This window comes from Lissotriton helveticus, chromosome 4_1 (genome assembly GCF_964261635.1).
Source record: "Lissotriton helveticus chromosome 4_1, aLisHel1.1, whole genome shotgun sequence".
Classification (NCBI taxonomy): domain Eukaryota; kingdom Metazoa; phylum Chordata; class Amphibia; order Caudata; family Salamandridae; genus Lissotriton; species Lissotriton helveticus.
The window spans coordinates 1,633,374,306-1,633,394,955 of record NC_136063.1 but is presented as its reverse complement, the minus strand read 5'-3'; the positions used below and the strand labels follow the sequence as shown (position 1 = coordinate 1,633,394,955).

The following is a 20,650-nucleotide window of genomic DNA, read 5'->3' as shown; positions in this document are numbered from 1 at the left end:
TTGGCATGGACAAGGTGGCAGGCACCGCCCAGTTCCTGTCACCTTGTGCCTACCAATGCACAACGTTGGCAGACAACGTGCATTTACAGCATTGTGGCAGGCGGTGCTGTGAGCACCGCCCGCCACAATGTTGTGAATTGGAGATGCCACTGCCACAGTGGCGGTGGCATCCTAATGGCCACAGCGGGACTGCCGCACCTCTGGCGGACGGTCCCGTTCACCGTTATGACTTTGTCTGCCCGCCATCGTAATAGGGCCATAAGTATTCTTCTAAGTTCCTCGTGTTTCAGACTTGCTTTGAAACACTAGGAATTGTACTCTATGGATCTAAGATGACTGCAGCACTTGCGAGTCTCGTGAGAGTCTTGTGGTGCTCTGGGACATATAGTTTGTCTCGACTTGCATGTTTTGCATAGTGCATGCTGTGCAGCTTCAGAAGCTCACACCAAATGATGCCAACACTCTGGTGACCTCCTTTACAGACTCAAGTACCTATGAAGTTTGGAGGAGCACATATGTGTCTGCATGGCATACACAGGTGAGAGCAGGATGCATATCATGTCAGCTACTCAGAATGGCTGAAAATTGCAGTAAGGCTTGGTGATTACCCTCCCTGATTGGTCATTCTTCAGCAAGTCAGATTGACACAGCTGCCTCCGAGCTTTATATGTCTAGTTTTGTGGCCCAGTAAGACCAACCTGTAGAGAATGGGCTTTTGCTTTTTTTGCCCTGAATCCCTGATGGTAGGTAGCATACCACCAGCGCAGGAAGACATACAAAGGAATGGAAATAATATTTTCCATTCCTTCCATGAAGGAAACACGTGATGTTTTAAAACTGAGAGCACGTGTCCTACTTCTAAGGTCCTGTCTCCATATTTTTTCAACAAAAGAGTGTTCTATATTGGGAATTGTAGGATGCTTCTGTGATAAACATGGTATTTAACTGGCAGTTATTTTTTTAGGCTTTCAGAACAAACAACCCCTGTGCAACTCTTCTGAGAAAGCTCTTGCGAAACTAAGAGTACGACGAATTTGGAGAGTATACTAGGGTATCATTACAGCACTTGATCACAAAACGCATTTGTATGGCCTTAACTCGTACAGTTTCTTCCAGTTTGTTCACTGCATACAATGTTCGATGTTTGTAATAATTATAGGCGTAACAGTGCTATAGAGTGGTGCGTGCCAGATTTTAAATATAAACAGAGACTGACCATGAAATGAGTTCCTTTTAACTTCCGTGCTTGCAGGAATTATATTGCGTGAGTACTCCGGAAATCTATCATGGATCTGGGCATGTACTCCATTATCACCAATGTGGCACAGAAATATTGTTTTATTCATAAATGTATTGCATGTTTACATAGGCAGAGAAACATTATTAAAATAATCAAATGCAGCATTTAAAAAATAAAAACATTTGATGTAAGGTTAGTCCATATAAATATTACATATACTTTCGGGTAAAACCCGTTTCTTGATGTTTATTCTGTGACTTTCAACATTGGCATCTTGTTTCTCCCTTTCACCTGGTTTGCCTTTCTTGTACATTTTGTTCTTATCTTTATCTATCCATACGTGTGTGTGTGTTTGTGTATGTATATATAAAGAAAGATTATTGTGACTAAAATGTTTGCAGTTGTGTTGCCATAAAACTAAAACTCATGGGTTAAGGTGCTGCATTCATTTTTTCCACATGCTATACTAATAAGTCAACCTTAACATCTGTTATTACGTGGGGAAGCTTAATTGAGATGCTTTTGGGAGGATATGTTAATAAGTTTGTAAAAAATGCATGATGGTGTGACTAAGTTCTTGAATTGACACTGCACTGTAGAACATTGGTAAATGCTCGGTGAATGGGTACATGATGATTGGTGTGTCAACTTATGATGATGGGTGTATAATTCTGGGTATGTTCATGTATGTTGGTGGCTCTGTGGGCATTTGATATTGAGTGTAGGTACATGTGTTGGGGATGTAGTAACAAAAATCAGGTGTTCGGGCGAATACCCCTGGTTATGCAGGCATAATTGTGTGTATCTGTTGGTTGTGGTTGGTAGGGACACTTGAGGATGTGATAGTATTCTTGTTGGTGCATCAGTATAGGCATGGTTGTATGCTTGTCCGGGTGTGTGGAATATATTAGCGGGTATTCGGACATGTAATGTGTGTGCCATCATATATGATGTTAAATGGATGGCTATATAAATCAATTAATCATGGGTTTGTTGAGCGCAACTACTCGCTTGTAAGGGTCTCAAGGCACTGGGGGTGGGTGGGGGGGAGGCGCAGGGTCCTGTCCGTCAAGGAGGAGGTATATCGAAGAGCCATGTCTTGAGGTCCCTTGTGAAGGTGGGGAGTGATGTTGTCTGTCTGAGGTGGAGCGGGAGGGCGTTCCAGGCTCTGGCAGCGGGGAAGGAGAAGGAGCAGCCTCCCGATCTGGACTACCTGGTGTGAGGACCACAGCGTGGGAGAGCTGGGCCGATCGTAGGGTCCTCTGGGGTGCGTGGATTGCGAGTTGGCTATTCAGGTATGCTAGTCCAGTGTTGTGGAGGGCTTTGTGTGTGTGGGTGAGAATCTTGAAGGTGATTCTTGCCTCAGTGGGGATCCAGTGTAGTGTGCGCAGGTGCAGGGTGATGTGGCAGTGTCGTGGCAGGTTGAGGATTAGTGTGGCGGTGGCGTTTTGGATGTTTTGAAGTTTACGGGTGAGGTTTTTGTTGATTCCGGCGTAGAGTGTGTTGCCGTACTCTAGTCTGCTGTGACGAGGGTGTGTGCGACACCTTTGCGTAGGAGGTGGAGGGTGTGGAAGCAGGAGGATGCGACGGAGTTGATCTGGCGGTCCATTTTGAGTTCGGAGTCCAGGATGATTCCGAGGTTGCATGTGTGGTCCGTTGGGGTGGGTGTGCTTCTGAGGGTGTGGTGGGCACCAGGTGTTGTTCCAGGCATCAGGGTGTGGGCCCATGATGGTTGGTGTGTTGCAGTATTATGGTGTGTATGCACACATTAGAAGATGGACATGTCATGGTGGCTATTTTGACATATAATGTACTTCATCAAGGTTTGTTTATTGTGTTGTGTTACCTTCTGTTTGAAAAGGTGCATGACGTTGCAAAGATTGCATGTAGGGTATGAGTTGAGGTTAACTTAGTACAGTGAATTGTGACACAAAGTGAGTGGTACATCTTAACGCTAGACTTTTATGACTTTTTAGTTTTTATGGCAAAGTCACTGTTAACATATTTATGTATTAGTCAACCTTAACTCTGTTTCAACTACAGTTTAGGGAATCGATTTGGCAGAAATCAAGTTACCTAAGTGATATCACAAAAATAGTTTTTGTTATCCTGAGGCAATATAAGAAAAGTGAGGGGATATAAAAGTAAAGGGAGAACCTTCATATAACAATCATGTTATCAGCTTTCCAGGCAACTGCAAATACCAACGCAATCTGTGTAAAGAGAAAACAAGTTATTACAAGGAGGACAGATAAATTACTATAGAAGCAAAAATTAAACAGAGAAGACAGTCTAGATAGGGACATGAAGGAAGGAGGTATAAATGTGGAGACTCTGGACTTATTGGCAGGACGAAGGAGGGCATCCTATGACTCTAGATGTTATCACCAAAAGAGACCTCAAGGGGACCATCAGAGAAGAGCGCAACTGCCACTTGAAAGGCCATGATGAGCGCTTACCCAAATCAAAGAGGAGGAGGAATCAGATTATCAGCCTGGTAACTGGGACGCCTACCAAAGGGCCCTGAGTTCTGATATCTAAGGTGAGCCGGAGGACTCCTGGACAGAGAAAGGGTGGCTTCCATTAGTGACTGCTTGCAGTGCCATCAAGATCTGAGGACACATCGTGGCTAAACCATGCGTGTGCTAGAGAATGGAGTGACTGGGAAACGGAAAAGAGCAGATTAAACAGGGGGAGACCGAAACTTTATTTCTTTCGCTGAACTTTTCTTACTTTACCAGATGTCCTCATATATACATATTAAAGAGGAGCTCATAGTGGTACTTAAGGATTTTGACACCAATAATTAACATTTATGTTACAATAAAATTCCAATTTTGCTTACCACAAGAAAAGGCCCTTTAAAGAACCAAGGCAATTGAGAGATGGAGAATTATTTGAGTTTCTAGAGTCTAAAAAGAAATAAGGCGTAAGGAACGAAACACAGAAAAAAGAAAGCAAGGAAATACACATGCAAGGAGACATGGGCATTAAGAAAATGTATTCATAAAACAAGCATGAGCTGATTTGGGAGACTGCATAGTGCGTTTGAGTGTTGTGATAATCTTATCACAAAGGACGCGCTCCTTTGACATGAAACGAAAAAGTTTCTTCACTATGTTTTTCTCTCTTGATTAATTCCACAAAAAACTTATGGTGTTATCACATTCTTTCTTTATTTGATCATTAAGTTTTCTTCAGATCGATAGTTTTCCAAAATTCATTGTAGTCATGAAAAGGATTACATTTCATTGTGCCCAATGCATTTCGGGTTATCAAATTAACCATTCATCAGGGGTCTGTAAAGAAACATACAGGACCTTAGCGTTCAGAACATCACATCAAAGGTTTTTCAAAATAAATGCATGCGAATCATTAGTCATTCAATGTACAATGCAGTGAAATAACATAAAGCTTAAGCCTGACAAACTAAAATATAAATGCTCTAACATCTGGAATTCACAAGTGGAGTAACATAAATGTATTGTGCACATACTTAATTGGGGTGTTTAACATTAATCAGAGCTAAATCCCAGGATATGAATATCGTTAAATAGATCATCGCTGTAGGAATACGTATGTGAAAATTCCAAAATGGATATCACTCTTTATTAACGTCCGGTACTATGTTCATGGCTAACTTATACATCCAAAAGCCGTAAATGAAAAGTTTCAAGTTAACGTCCAGAATGAAAAACTCAATAAGTAAAAAGGGGACTCTATGCTTAGCTCTGTAAAATAGAATGATTGGCGATATGTTAAACCGCTAACATCAATCAAAGATCACTCGGACAAACTTACTCTTAAAGACGCGTAATGAGTTTCCGGGTTTCAGAAAAGACTGGTTCTATGAGAAGCCAATAGGATTGCTTCTTATGAATCGTATAGATGGTCACGTGATTAACAGTTCTTAATCAAAGTTATAAAAATGGTCGTTTAGAGCATCATTCGAGGATAAAAATGATCAACAACAGTCAGGGGATCCCATAAATATAAGAACTTAAACTAATCGAGTTAATCTGGCATTTTAAGAAACTGAAAAATACAGCGAGTGTAAGAGACGCGCTCTGATTGGATCGAGATCCGATCACATGGTATGAGCGATAGACTCTCGAAAAAGACGTTAAGGGAATAATGAATAATAAAGTTACATGCGATTGAAAGCATTTTACTCTGATAAATCACTGTGCTATTTGCTAAACATACTAAAAACTGCAAGATTAATAGTCAGTGATGATAAAGTTGGGTATGAAAATGCAAATTATGAAAAAAAATGAAAATAGAAAATAAATTAAACATCTGCATCGATACTATGTCTATCAGGGTTGATGCTATGATTATTAGTATTATGCAACAATATGTAAACATCATTAACAGTTCAAATAGCTGACAGTTCAAATAATCAGTTCAAATAATCTGACAGTAATTAGGTAGGTTGAGAAGAGTTTTGAGCTTAAGATGTGAGTTTCTCAGTAAAATGATCAAGGTATCATAAAAAGCACGAAAATTCTATTCGATCTGCATAGACTGCATAGTGCGAACATGTTTCTGTTCTTTTTCTTACTTTCTCTTCATTCATTTCTAATATTCACTGGTTCTTTTCTGAGAGGACCATTTCACTGGTGGGAGAGAACAGCTAAAGAAAAACCTGCCTGACCATTGGAACCTGAAAAAGGAAAAGCAGTTTATGAAAACCTTGGCTATTTGGGGTTAAAAAGAAAGGATATCTCAGTTTAAAGACTGTATCAGACTTTACAATAATAAGACTTATCTATCGAATCTGGCCAACCTGCCTGCTGTTGTCGTTACCCTTGATTTGCTCTTTAGCATAATCCTTCACTGGAATATCAGTTACCTCCATAAACATTTGAGCTACCAAGAAGGCATCCAGCAACACATCCTAGTTACTGGCACCTGCATCTTTAACTGCCATGCACTGAGACTTTTTAACTACTCCCAGGAAAGATTTTGCCTCCTTTGGATCTAAAACAAAAAGCACTTGCTACAATGTATTACTCGGTTTGGCCAGTTCATTAGCACTACAGCCACACTCTCTCCATTGCCACATCCTTCTTCTCTTGCCACCACGCTGGATCATACTTCCTGTGCACATGCCTGCTATCTTCATGTGCTTGAGGGCAGGCGAAGGCACTTCTGATGATGGTCCAAACAAGCTAAATCTGTTTAAAAAATAAATAAATAAAAAGTTCTAATCAGTTCAGTCATTTCAGCAGTGGCCCCAAGGGCAGAGATCCTTTAAACGTAGTTGTTGGGTGTCCTGCTGATGGTTTGCAGCACCACCCTTTTCATTTCCAGTTAAACATTATGTTATAGGGTCCCTGTTGATACACCTGTTTCCTGAGACTCTATTCATATTCACCGCAACCATGCCCTGTCGGCATCCTACATCTGTGACTCCAGTGTGGACACTTTAGCTTCCATTTCAGACACCTGCCCTCTATCTTCCTAATATATACATCCTTCACCACCAATGATGTTTCTACCTGTCAAGTTTATTTCATAATCGGGACGCTGGACCTTGTCATTTTTTTCTTGGGCCGTCATCAACTCTCCAGCCATCACCTCCATGGTATCCTCACCTCCATGGTATCCTCTCCTCCTTGACCATCCTTATTCTTTGGTTTGAAGTATAAATAATTCTGTTTGTCTTTCCTTGATATTATGCAAGCACCACCGCCAATATACTGCCATCACCCAGTTGTCCTCACTTAAGAAAACATGTCTAGCTCATGTCCATCAACCTTAACTTCATGTTATTTTGAACTAAGCTGCTAGTGATATGTGATGGAAAACCTCACTTCTTTAATAACCCTATGGAAGTCTGGAACTGGCTGGAGCTCTGAGATCGAGGAAGCCACTGAGCACTTGGTCAGCTTAGACCACCTCATGTGTGCAAAGGAGTGGGGAGATCCTCAAGAAGAAACAGGGGGTCTGCAAGGAGTCAACATTGCTCTGTCTGAGTGATAGTCCAGGATAATAGCATATTTGGTTTTCCGGGCTGCCGACAGGATGGAACTTTGGAGACATGATCTGCTAAGAACAATGCCATAGCATGGACAATTCATCAGACTGAGTCATGATGGTGAGATTTAAGGTAGTGTTCAGGTACTCACGATCACACCAAGAAGAAGGGCCCTAACTTTGCAGAAATACATCACTCTGCCAGGGCATGGACAGACACTAACTTCTAAGATTATCATGGGCACACGCCAGCCACTCATGGATAGAATCAATTAGTGGGTAGGGTGGCTCGGGTAAAATTGTCATGTTTTGGTCCATCAAGGTTCTTTTTTAAACTTAGGCCATGAAGGGATGTTGACCCCTCTCTATCCCTATCACCACCACATTGATTATAAAAATTAGACTTTAGATAACACTAACATACATGTAATTTCATTTTTCTCTTCCTTTTAATTATTAAGTGTTTCTTTGCGTTTTCTCCACTATTTTGGCCAACTTACAAATAGTGGGCAGACACACGGCTACAGGTTTACATGGTGTTTATGTTAGGAAAGGGATCTAGTTTTTCGTTTTTGTGAAATCGAGACCTGCATTGATGTATGTGAGATCGTGATTTACACTTCTTCCTTAACCCGTAATTTGCAGACGTCCCTGATTCATCTAAGAGCCAGTCCCCGCAGTAACGCCTAATAGTCGTAACTGCTTAATAGTCGTGACCACGCCCCTATTCATTCCCTTCCGGTTCCCTAGTCCTGGTGTCCTTCATTCCTGCTTTCCCTTCTCCAGCGTCTTGAACAAGATTTCAGGTTCTTTGAGAAATAACTTCTGTTTCGGTACGAGTTTGTTTGCCCCAGTGTCCTTTCTTGCTTATAACGGAGCGACACTCTTGACCGTTGCTTCACGTTGGTGGAGGACCGCTCTAGACTGTTTCAGAAGGCTCTCGTGTGCATGATACTCCTTGTTGTCACGCCTTCTGTTCTGTTTTCCCTGTTTGGCCTTTTCCAAATTAGTTTCGAGTTTCCCGCGAGGGTGCGGTTGTTCCGCTCTTACCCCAGGGGCTGGACAACGCGTCTCGCCATTATTATTGTTTTTACCCGCTGTTCCGCTTTTCCTCCCCCAGAGCCGGACGGCCCGACTTGAGATCATCACTAGTTCACCGCTGTTCCGCTCTTCCTCCCCAGAGCCGGACAGCCCGACTTAGGGATCTGTATTCCTGTATTAGGCTTGTGTTGTGTCTGAGATCCCCTGACACATTTTATTTACCTTTTGGGTGATTCTACTACTCCCTGAAAATTCCCTCATTTCTGAGTGAGTGTGGTCCTGCTTACATCCTCTTTTTTAAGCCCCTTCCTGGTACATCTGGCTATAGCCCCTATTTGTCATCCCTGAGTCCTTTTGGTGACAACTATTTTTCAAGGCTATATTTCCATGAAGAGGCTTTGCTTCGGGCAAACAGGATTGATGATTGGGTAAGTGAGGCACGGTTCTCAGTATATATATCCATGGCTCTAATGGTCTCTCAAAAAAGTGTATGTTAGATATATGAAAATCTCCTTTTTTGTTCCACAGTGCACACCATCCTTGGCCTGCTCATTTCAGAATACCTCTGCTACATCATTTGGGGAAGAGTGGTGGTCACTCTATAGTTATTCCCCGCACTTTTAGTGAATAACTACTTGTGAGGACGTACTACAGTTCTCCAGGTGTTCTTTTCTGGAAGTGTGTGGAACATTCATCTTTGCTTCTGTGGAATTGCTGGAAACCCCGTCAGTTTACCTGGTGTAGGAATTCAACTTTTTCTGCATGGTCTCCCTGGATTTTTGACCTTTTGATGGACTCTATTTGTATTTTGCTGGTTTTAGAACTCTGTGCACTTTACCCTGCTCACCAGTAGAAAGGGCCTGCACTGTCCCTTTTAAACATGGTTAAATTGGCGTATTCCTAATTACAACCTTTAAACTGCCTATAACTCTCTAGTATAGGTTGTTGAAAGTGCACCCAGGGCCTGAAAGTTGAAATGCCTCTTGTGGACTGTAGCACCTGTTGTGCCATCCACTACAGTGGCAATGTAAACATAGTTTCAAGCTGACACTGCAGCCTGACTGCTGCAGTGTAAGCTGTTAAAATAACCCTGTTTGACAGGTGTTAGACCTGTCAGATTAGGGTGGCCTTTCCACAACATTTTTGCCTTACTCCTCCTGATTTGCTGAATTCGTTTTTGTTGGCCTTAGGACTCTGTACACTTTACCACTGTTAACCAGTGCTAAAGTGCTTGTGCTCTAGCCTTTACACATGGTTAAATTAGAGCCGGTTGGCACAATAAATGTACTTGTAAGTCCCTAGTAAAGTGGTACTATATGAACTATATGAACCCAGGTGCTTCACGTCCTGCAGCAGACGTGCCAGATCATAAAGTCCAGAAAGTTCCAGATAGGTCAGGAAGCTGTGGCATATTTGGGCCACATTGTGGACGGGGACCAAGATTGAGACTATCCTGGCCTGCCACCGCCCCAAAATTCAAAGAGAGACGAGAGCCTTCTTTGGTCTCTCTGGATATTACAGGAGGTATGTCAAGCGAAGAGGCACCATTGTTGCCCCCTTAACTGAGCTGACTTCCAAGAATTAGCCCAAAAAGTGATCTGGACTGAGGCCTGTCACGAAGCCTTCGACTCCCTCAAGGACTCCATGCGTATGGTACCTGTACTTAAGGCTCCTGACTTCTCCAATGAGTTTATTGTGCAGACAGATATTTCAGAGCATGGCTTAGTGGCTGTTTTACCACAGTTGAATGAGGAGGGCCTAAAACAACCTCTAGCATCTGTGGGTAGGCGGATACTCTTCTGGACCTCTCCCAATTGGGCTTCAGAAGCAACCACAGCACTGAGACCGGTCTCCTCGTCGCTACAGACAACATCCGCACCCTCCTCAACGGAGGCTAGACTGCTGCCCTCAACCTTCTGGACCTCTCAGCCGCCTTCAACACAGTCTCCCACCGCACCCTCTGTGCAAGACTCTATGTACCCATGAGAAAGCCCTAGAATGGATCTGCCACTTCCTCACCGGCCGAACGTAGAGAGTTAGACTTCCACCATTCAACTCAGAACCCAGAGAGGTCAGCTGCAGAGTGCCTCAGGGATCCTCCCTGAGCCTCACCCCTTTGAACCGCGACATGGCTCCGCCTGCATCCATCGTCAGAAGCCACACACAACATTGTCTCTTGCGCCGACAACACCAAGCTGATTCACTCCCTCACAGACGAATTCACAGCCGCCAAGAGCAACTTCCACAAAGGGATCAAGGCAGTTGCCACCTGGATGAAGGACAGCTGCCTCAAGCTTAACTCCAACAAGACAGAAGTCCTCATCCTGGACTCCTCCCCCTCTGCCTGGGACTACTCTTGGTGGTCTGCAGCGCTCATAATCACCTCCCCCCCCCACGGATCACAGACGAAACCTGCATCATCCTGGTCTCCTCGCTGTCAATGACTCGGCAAATTAACACCATTTCGTCCTTCCGCTTCCACACGCTCTGCCTCCTTAGTAAGATCTTCAAGTGAATTCCCACGACTCCAGGAAAACGGTCACCCATGCACTCGTCAGCATGTTGACTATGGCAACACAATCTATGCCGGCACCACCCCAAAACTCCCAGAAAACAGCAGACTGTCCGGAACGCCTCCGCCAGACTTATCATGAACATCCCACGCCACACCCACATAACCGGCCACCTGAGAGACCTTCACTGGCTACCAGTCAACAAAAGGATCACCTTCAAGGTTCTCACGCACGCTTACAAACCCATCCACAGCGCTGGACCTGCATACCTCAACCACTGCCCCACCTTCTACACTTCCACCAGACATCTCTGCTCTGCCTAAATGGGCCTGGCAACCATCCCACAGATCTGCAAGACCACAGCTGGAGGAAGATCCTTCTCCTACCTTGCTGCGAAGACCTGGAACTCCCTGCCTCTGCACCTCAGGCAATCTTCATCACTGCTGCAATTCATGAAAGGGTACAAAAGGGGGTGGTGATGGACGGAGCATCTGAACCAATCAAATACTCACACCCAGTCAAAAGATCTGGGTTTGATCCATCACCGTTCTTTTTAGCCCACTCTGCCACCCCAGTTCAGACATGGCTATATTCAAATCAGTCTGACCCTGTGCCTCATGGGAACAGTCCAGCCTTAACTGCCGAGCCATGCCTTCCCTGGACCGGAAACAAGCTTCCGAGGACCGTTTTCTGGCATTACAGCCGTCTTCAGCCCGGCTTGCTTGAATCCAGTGGCAAAGTGAGCAAGGGACTCACGTCTGAGCATACCCTGCCACACTTATGGCGGCCAAAGCGGTAAAAAAGGGGGTGGTGATGGACAGAGCATCTGAACCAATCAAATACTCACACCCAGTCAAAAGATCTGGGTTTAATCCATCACCGTTCTTTAGCCCACTCTGCCACCCCAGTTCAGACATGGCTATATGCAAATCAGTCTGACCCTGTGCCTCATGGGAACAGTCCAGCCCGAACTGCCAAGCCATGCCTTCTCTGGACCGGAAACAAGCTTCCGAGGACCGGTTTCTGGCATTCCAGCCGTCTTCAGCTGGCTTGCTTGAATCCAGTGGCAAAGTGAGCAAGGGACTCACGTCTGAGCATACCCTGCCACACTTATGGCGGCCAAAGCGGTGCATAAGGGGGTGGTGATGGACGGAGCATCTGAACCAATCAAATACTCACACCCAGTCAAAACCTACTGTAATTCATGAAGGACCTCAAGACCTGGCTCTTCAACTGAACCTCAGACCCTCACCTCCCCTCCCACTCAGCGCCTTGAGACCCTCGTGGTGAGTAGTCATGCTTTCCAAAATTACTGATTGATTGATTGACTTTCCTGGGAACAGCAATAGAATGCTATTGAGAGGGATGCCTTTGCTGTGTTCTCGGCACCAAAGAAGCTGAGACAATACCTGTTTGAGTCTCACTTCTGGGTTCAGACAGACCACAGGCCCCTCAAATGGCTCATGCAAGTAAGGGGTGAGAATCCCAGACTGTTCAATTGGCACTCACAGATGCATGGCGACTGAACCACCCACAAACCCGACTATATTCATTTCACTCCATCCCACATAACTTACGGGTACATTTGGACAGATTCCTATGCTACGCGGTGATTCTCCCCAAAATGTTATACACAGACTATATGGGTAGGATCGTATCGGACCATGATGCCCATATACTGCGGTTAAGCTGGAGACCCCCACAACCCTCAGTCCCCACCAGGCGCCTACTCCGAGACTGTCTAACAGATCAGGTCTTTAAACATGACCAAGGGCAAAGCATCCAAGACTTCTTCACCCACAATGCAGGCATGGCTTCTTCTGTATTAGTGGAATGGGACACATTTAAAGTAGTGGCCCGGGGAGAGTGTATTAAGCAAATGATAGGGGTCCGACGAACGCTAGAGCAGGCACTCACTGAAACTGAATAGCTCCTCGCCACGGCCACTAAACAAGACGATTTGTCCGAGGAAAGGGTAGCTCTCACGGCCAAGGCCAAAACAGACTACCAAGCGGCCTGTGCTGATCTCCGCCGGTATAATTTCATATGCCATCCGGATGCATAAAGAGAGCGATAAAACAGGCACGCTGCTAGCATGGCTGGCCAAACAGGACACAGACATGAAACCTATAACTGAAGTCATTGACCCTCGGGCACTTTGGTGCGGTCCCAGGACGAGATCCTCCTGGCGTTTCAACAATACTATGAGGAGGTATATAGCAACCCGACCCCAACTGCGCAGGCCATAATCGATCATTTACTAGATCCCCAAATGATCCCCACAGTTACGAAGACAGATATGATGGCACTAGACACGGAGATAACATCCACTGACATTACCCAGGCTTTACATGCCCTAGCTTGTAACGAGGCACCGGGACTGGACGGGCTCCCACTGGAATATTACAAGACTTTTTCCTCCAGTTAGTCCCTCGGTTAGTACAGATGTTCGCGACCGCGCTCGAACAGGGGGAGCTGCCAAAATCTCTCAGGGAATCGGTAATCGTTACCTTCCTGAAACCACATCGAGACCCGCAACTCATGGCATCCTATCGTCCCGTCACGCTCCTCTCCACCGACTGTAAAATCCTCAGGAAGGTATTAGCGGACAGATACACACAAATGATATGCCCCCTGATCGATCCGGATCAATGCAGGTTCGTCCCCAGTAGAAACACGTCCCAGAATATACGTCGCATTTTTCATGTTCAGGATCAGGTGAGTGACACATATCCCCGATCAGCCTTTCTCATCCTAGACCTTGCGAAGGCCTGCGATACCCTCACTTGGCAGTATTTATTCTCAGTCCTACAACAAACAAATGTCGGCCCCATCCTCTTAGCGTATACACGACTTCTATATACCAAACTCACCACACGTGTCCGTATAGGGAGACTCATTTCTACTGGATTCGCGGTACGAAAGGGCACGAGGCAAGTCTGTTCCCTCTCGCCTCTCCTTTTCGCCCTTGCGGTCGAACCACTAGCCATACGACTACGACAAGAGGGCGCACACCGGGGCATCCCTATTGCGGACACCGTACATAGGGTCTCTATGTACGCCGACGATCTTTTAATATACATACGGGACATCACAGACGATCTGACACCTATTTGGGCGACACTCACGGAATTTGTGGAAGCCTCCGGGCTAAAGGTAAACTGGGACAAATCCACGGTATACCCCTTCCATTCGAATCTGCTCCCCCCCCCCCCCGAGACATATGGATGGGCACTCAAAAGGTGTCCTGGAGTGCGGAAGCCCCCGATACCTTGGGATCCACCTATACCACTCCCCGACCGACATCTTTCAGGGCAACCACTGTAAGGCACTCGCTGGCATCAGATCGGCAATCTGATTCTGGAGCAGACTCCCGTTGGCCCCGATCGGCCGAGTGGCCTTGGCTAAAATTATAATGGTCCCCCGGCTGTTATACCACTTCACGAACTTACCAGTGATCCCACCCAGAACCTTCTTCCGTGACCTAAACTCCCTTCTTAGCACATTAATCTGGGGGTCTGGCGGGCATAGAATAGCACTGAAGACACTGCAGTTACCTACTACCCAGGGAGGACTGGGGGCTCCTTCGTTTGAGTCCTATTTTCTAGCGGCACAACTTCAATGGCTATCCTATTGGATGGCAGGCAGACACACCGAGACGTACACCACCACTGGTCGTATTTCTGTCCCAGAACTCACACGCTTTCTACTACACGGTACCAAGCCACGGCGTACCTACCACCTACAAGTAGCAGTGGCACGCCAATGTATGCTAAGAGTGCATCGCATGTCGCCAGGGACATCCCCATACTCCCCAATGCTCCCGCTAGTCGGCTAGCCTAGATGCGAAAACTATTACACGACTAACATGCTAACAGCATGGACGGAATGCGGGATTACCGATATGGAGTCCTTATTCGAGGACGGACAGATCAAATCATTCCAACGTCTTATGGACGAGTACGGTCTCCCGGGGCCAGTTCCTACTGTATCACCAACTCCTCGAGAGCTATCGCCCACATCACAATCTCCTAGCTGGGGAGCCGAACACACATCCGGTCATACATACGGTCTTGCACATGGGAGTAGGGCGACACTTAGTCACATGGCTTTATAAAGCACTCAGAGAACTCGCAAACACACCCTTAACGACTTTACCCACCACCTGGGAGGATGAAATTGGGCGTCCACTGCATGAGAAAGAATGGGTCAGAGCCCTTGAATACACGAAAAAGGTGTCCAGAAATGCACGCTTTAAAAACATACGCTCTGTGGGTATATAAACTTGTATCTCACACCTGCGCGCTAGCAAAAATTCTACCCTGACACACAGTTCCTTTGCCCCAGATGCCACTCTCCGAAAGCAGACTTTCAGCATATGTTCTGGAGTTGCCCTACAATTCGGTCCTTCTGGCAAAATATTCATGATACCCTGAGAGACCTCACGGGGCTCACACTTCTAAACACTTGGGAGGCTAGTGCGCTAGGCATATTCAGAACGCAGAAACATCATAAAGTGCACCTTCGCTTCACCTCGCTAGCTGTTTTATTAGCCAAGAGGAGCATAGCCATGCACTGGCGATCCCCCACGGGCCCCCCACTTGCGGCATGGGTGGCAGCTGTACACAAATGGGCGGCCGCAGAGGAGGAGGCATTGCGCGAGGAAGAGGTCAAGGGTATACGTAAACACCCCATCTCCATGGAGTGGGCCCTACTGTTACACCGCTTCCAGCAATCATCACACAGCGACGAGCTGGGTGCCAGCACACCCAAACAAACAGACCCTCAACCACCGACGCAAAACACAACTGCATACATTGGACTCTCACCGTCGGCGCGCTTGTAATGCTGTAAGTCGCACCACGCACCCCATCACCCTAGGTGCTCAAGCTCCGATATCGGATCAATAGTAACCAGCCCCACGATGCAACAGTACACGGCTGCGCTGATTGATGAGACTCACAACACCCAGACCCGCATCCGATACTTTTACCTTGTAATTCCATGTACCTTTTCCCAGTTCTTACACCCCTGTTCTATACGGCATTCACACTGCTCCAACTATCACCGTTGACACAAGGCCTACCAATCGGCTTCACATATAACTAACGGTAAACTTGGCTATAACAGATGGAGTATATTACTTGAATGTATGTCTTGTATTACAAATTGTCATGGTAAACTAAAAATGCCAATAAAAATATGTTTTAAAAAAAAATCCGTCACTGATTATCTCCAAACTCACCTCCCACTGTGTAAGGTATTGTGACTTGATTGAAGATAAAAACGAAACATATGCTATATTGTGCTATTTAGATCTGTCATAGATGCAGCTTGCAAGCTGCAATGAGTACTAAAGCAAGCCTGTAACAGTTTTGTTGTATGGTTATTAAGCATAAAATAAAAACCTTTGTGGAAAAATAAAAGAGAATCCCAGACTGTTGAGATGGTCAATCTCCCTATAGGAATTTTTGTTGGAACATCGTCCTGGGTCAGACCATTCTAATGCTGATGGTCTCTCCAGGTTCTTCCGCAATAGTGATGAGAACTCCATGGAGGTTGGGTGTTTTTTTCCACTTTCAGCTAGGGCACACACATGTATGACCTGTTAGCCTTAGAGTGGTCTTCCCGCCCCCACAAACCTTTTGTCTTACTCTTCCTGTTTTTGTTGAATTCGTTTTTGTTGGCCATAGGACTTTGTGCACTTTACCACTGCTAATCTGAGCTAAAGTGCTTGTGTTCTCTCCTTTAAACATGGTGAAATTGGCTTACACCCAATGGGCACATTTAATGTACTTGAAAGTCCCTACTAAAGTGGTACTATATATGTAAAAAGAAAAACCAAAAGTGGTGATGGACGGAGCGTTGACAATACAAACACTCACTCCCAGTCAACTGATCTGGGTTTAATCCATCGCCGTTCTTTAGCTCACTCCGCCACCCCAGTTCAGACATGGCCATATGCAAATCAGTCTGACCCTGTGCTTCATGGGAACAGTCCAGCCCGAACAGCAAAGCCATGTCTTCCCTGGACCGGAATCAAGCTTCCCAGGACCGGTTTCTGGCATTACAGCCGTCTTCAGCCGGGCTTGCTTGACTCCAGTGGCAAAGTGAGCAAGGGACTCACGTCTGAGCATACCCTGCCAACTTAGGGCGAACAAAGAAAAACCAAAGGTGGTGATGGACGGAGCGTTGACAATACAAACACTCACCCCCAGTCAACTGATCTGGGTTTAATCCATCGCCGTTTTTTAGCTCACTCCGCCATCCCAGTTCAGACATGGCTATATGCAAATCAGTCTGACCCTGTGCCTCATGGGAACAGTCCAGCCCGAACTGCCAAGCCATGTCTTCCCTGGACCGGAATCAAGCTTCCCAGGACCGGTTTCTGGCATTACAGCCGTCTTTAGCCGGGCTTGCTTGACTCCAGTGGCAAAGTGAGCAAGGGACTCACGTCTGAGCATACCCTGCCAACTTAGGGCGAACAAAGAAAAAGCAAAGGTGGTGATGGACGGAGCATTGACAATACAAACACTCACCCCCAGTCAACTGATCTGGGTTTAATCCATTGAATTTATGAGGATTTCACCACATTTATTAATAGGGATCGTGAGGACCAAAGCACGAATCAGTGCTAACCATTCAGACAATATTGCGTCTGACCAAACGGTGCTTCAAGCATGAGCACCGCAGCCTTTCCTCCTGCCGTGACGGCGCTCCTATCTGTCGGTGAAATCCTCATAAATTCAAGAGGCTTGATACTTATGTACACTATTGACACTGAACATTCTTATTCTTTACCCAGCCACCCTTAGGCTGGGACGGAAATATAACCAGTCAGAAGGCTCATTGATAATCGCTGACTAAAGAAAGCCCTGAGGAAGTCGTGGGTATTTCCCTTACGACGAAACACGTGCTGGCGGAAATCATACGAGATACTACACATTAAAGATCCCTGAAGAATAATATTGTGTTCTCCTTTGCTATAATTGTGTACTGTAAAATAGAATTTTGTTTGGTGTGATAGAGATTTGCATAAACTGTTGATGATCTATGATCATAATTTTGGGGTAATTTGGATGATTAACCCTTCTCTAAGCACTCAATACTAATATAGAGATCCTTTATAAAGTGCACCGAATATCGAGAAGCGCCTTAGTTACCCAGGAAAATAATCATCCTATCTCGTCCAAGCTTCTCTGCTATGTTTGCTCACCTGTAAAGGTTCTTTACTGATTCGTGACCTGCTGCTTTTAAAATGTAACATGTTTTTCATTTCAGCAAGGTGAGACTGTGGCAGATGTCCGTACCCTAGCAAATGCAACAACCGTGGACAATATACGTTCCATCTTTGGGAGTGCTGTTAGTAGGTAGGCCAATTTTCTGCCCATGCTTTTCTGTTTCATTCTGCTCATATGTATAGCGTGTTTTCTTTGGTCTTCAATTTGAGAGAGAGAGAGAGATCCTCGATAACATTACTGAACTCTGTTGTATGAATTGTATGTTCTCCCAATTGCAGTTGATCACCTGTTGGTATCGAACTTCACATTCACAAGAAGCTAATCAAGATATAATCTCAAGATACCTATGGTGTGTTTAAATGGGAATAACTGAATTATTTGGTAGTTAGCCTTCCCGAACCCTGGTTCCCTTTCGGGAATGCAGCAAGCAACCATTCACCTGGAGAAGTGGGGCCACACGTGCACGGATGAGAGACGTTTGAAAGCATGGGCAATGTGGGCTCTTGCCCAGGGCCCCAGCTTTTCAGGGGCGGCCCTGACAGAGCCAGCTCTAGTCTGCCGAGTGGTACCTTGATGACCTTAAATAATTCATAAACATATTGCATTAAGTACCTTTTTTCATTAATTTAATTTTAATGTGGCTGATGTGTGCAAGTCTATTAGGACATTTTGCATCGAAATATTATGTTTATGCTTCATGCAACATCCATACAAACAGTTATTTTAGATCAAAGCAGGACCACACGTATAAGAAATGGGAGGGTGTCACAGAGATTATTTGCAGTAATGTTAGTGAGCCGCTGCTGTGTTACAATATTAAAAACACACGTCACTATCCATGAATATTAGAAGTAAACACATTTAGAATTTGGACTAGTGTGCGTTTGCACTGTCTCTGACCTGGCTAAAGAGGGCATGAAGGAGCTGAAATTGGATCATAAATTCAAAGTTGCTGAGAACAGAAGCCCCTAAAATACATTTTGCCCAGGGCCCCCAAAAATCCTTAAGATGTCCCTGATTTTTTTTTTTTTTTTTTAAGACCAGCGGTCCTAAACTTTATTTAGTTTCACAGAGGAGTTAAGCAGTAATCATACAATGTCATAACAATGAAGCATTACTACAAACGGCATTCGGCCAGCAGTACACAATGACATGTCAATCATATATGAGTGAAAATAAACAATAGCCAGTGGAGATGCATTAGTGCGCAAGTGGCAGTGCCAGGAAATGGCTCGTGCTGCAGTGCTCGTGGCTCGTAGCACTGCGTAAGGACCAGAGTGGTCATGAAATCCAACAGTCATTGTTTTAAGTTGTGTTCCCCGTTTAGCACAGTAGTGAGCAAGGGCAGGATCATAACCCCCGTCGTCACATGGGTCGCTGGATTTCCGCCTTCTGTACTTGGAAGCATTCAGCTGGCAGTGCGTGCTACGGAAATGGGGAGGGGGATCAAGCATTGGCGTGAGTACAGCAGCAACAATCTCTGCGTCAACCAAAAGATATAACTGAGAAGTAAAAGAAGAGGGGGAGGGAGAAACATTTCAACAACTGTTGGACTAGTGTTTGTGCGTGTGGGAGTGAATCTAGAACCCTAGCTATGAGTGGTGCACCCTATATGGGCTGCGTAGGAGCGGGGGTAATTGAGGATGTGGTGTCGCTGCGGCTGCAGGGCGGTGGAGGGGGGGGCTGTGGGGGGGAAGGGCCGCGGCGAGGAGCGGCAGGGGACATCTCTCGTTGTGGAGGGTCACAGCAGTCGGGGCAGGTAGTGGGGGGGAAGGAGGGGGGGGGGGCACGGACAGCAATTAACTGGGCCCTCTCTAGTCCGCGTCGGGATGGTATTCTATACCGACCTGGGCGCACGCCTGGTGGTACGCGATCAGGGTAGCGTCCCAGTCTTGGGCGATCGGATATTTCCGTAGGCCAGCGGTCTCCTCTCTGTGTAGAGACACACTCTCCGCACAGGCCCAGTTGCCAAGAGAGCGACGCCAGTCCGCAGGGCGCGGTGGGGTGGCACTTTTCCACCGTATCTGCCCCCTCCACCTGCGGCGAAGTGCGGCTACCTCAGTGGCGACCAGGTGTGTCTCCTGTAGTAGTGCAATCTGGACCTGATGTCTCCTAAGGTATGAGTACACCTGGTATCTACGTGAGGGTGTGTGCATGCCCCTGACATTCCAGGTACAAAATTTAACCGTAGCCATCACAGTGTTCATTGCGCCCAAGCACCCGTCTCCCCCTCCCCGGTCCCCAGCCCGCCCCACCCACACATGTACAGCAGCCGCGAACAGTGACCATTTTTTCCCCTCGCCCTCTTCCACAGACCCAGGGATGCACGCTGTAACACTCCAGTGTCAACACTAGTCTCAAAAGGAAGAACTTTAACAGAAACTGAATACCAAAAGGGCAACAACAGAACAAGTCGTCGCCCAAACGCTCTATCGAGCTTAATCAATCCGTTAGTTCAATGGGGGGATGACGAAGTTCAGCACTTGGGTGGAACAAGTTAGTTCAAATCGCCAAGAGAGCCGTGGCGGCTCCCCACCACGGGCATTGTTTTCAAAGGGCACCAAAAAGTCAGTGGCAATGTCCGCAGACAGGTCAGAGTTCCCAATGTTACTGGTCACGGATAGCCCGCCCCG

The 20,650-nt window shown here is 46.0% G+C and overlaps 1 protein-coding gene across 1 annotated transcript in view; it reads left to right on the top strand.

Annotated features, from left to right (window-relative positions):
* Positions 1-20,650, top strand: part of MLH1 (mutL homolog 1) — a 440,315-nt gene that overhangs the window by 157,447 nt on the left and 262,218 nt on the right. Inside the window, exon 8 of the mRNA XM_078685874.1 lies at positions 18,058-18,146. Coding sequence (XP_078542000.1) covers positions 18,058-18,146 — 89 coding nt within the window. The remainder of the gene's footprint in view (positions 1-18,057; positions 18,147-20,650) is intronic.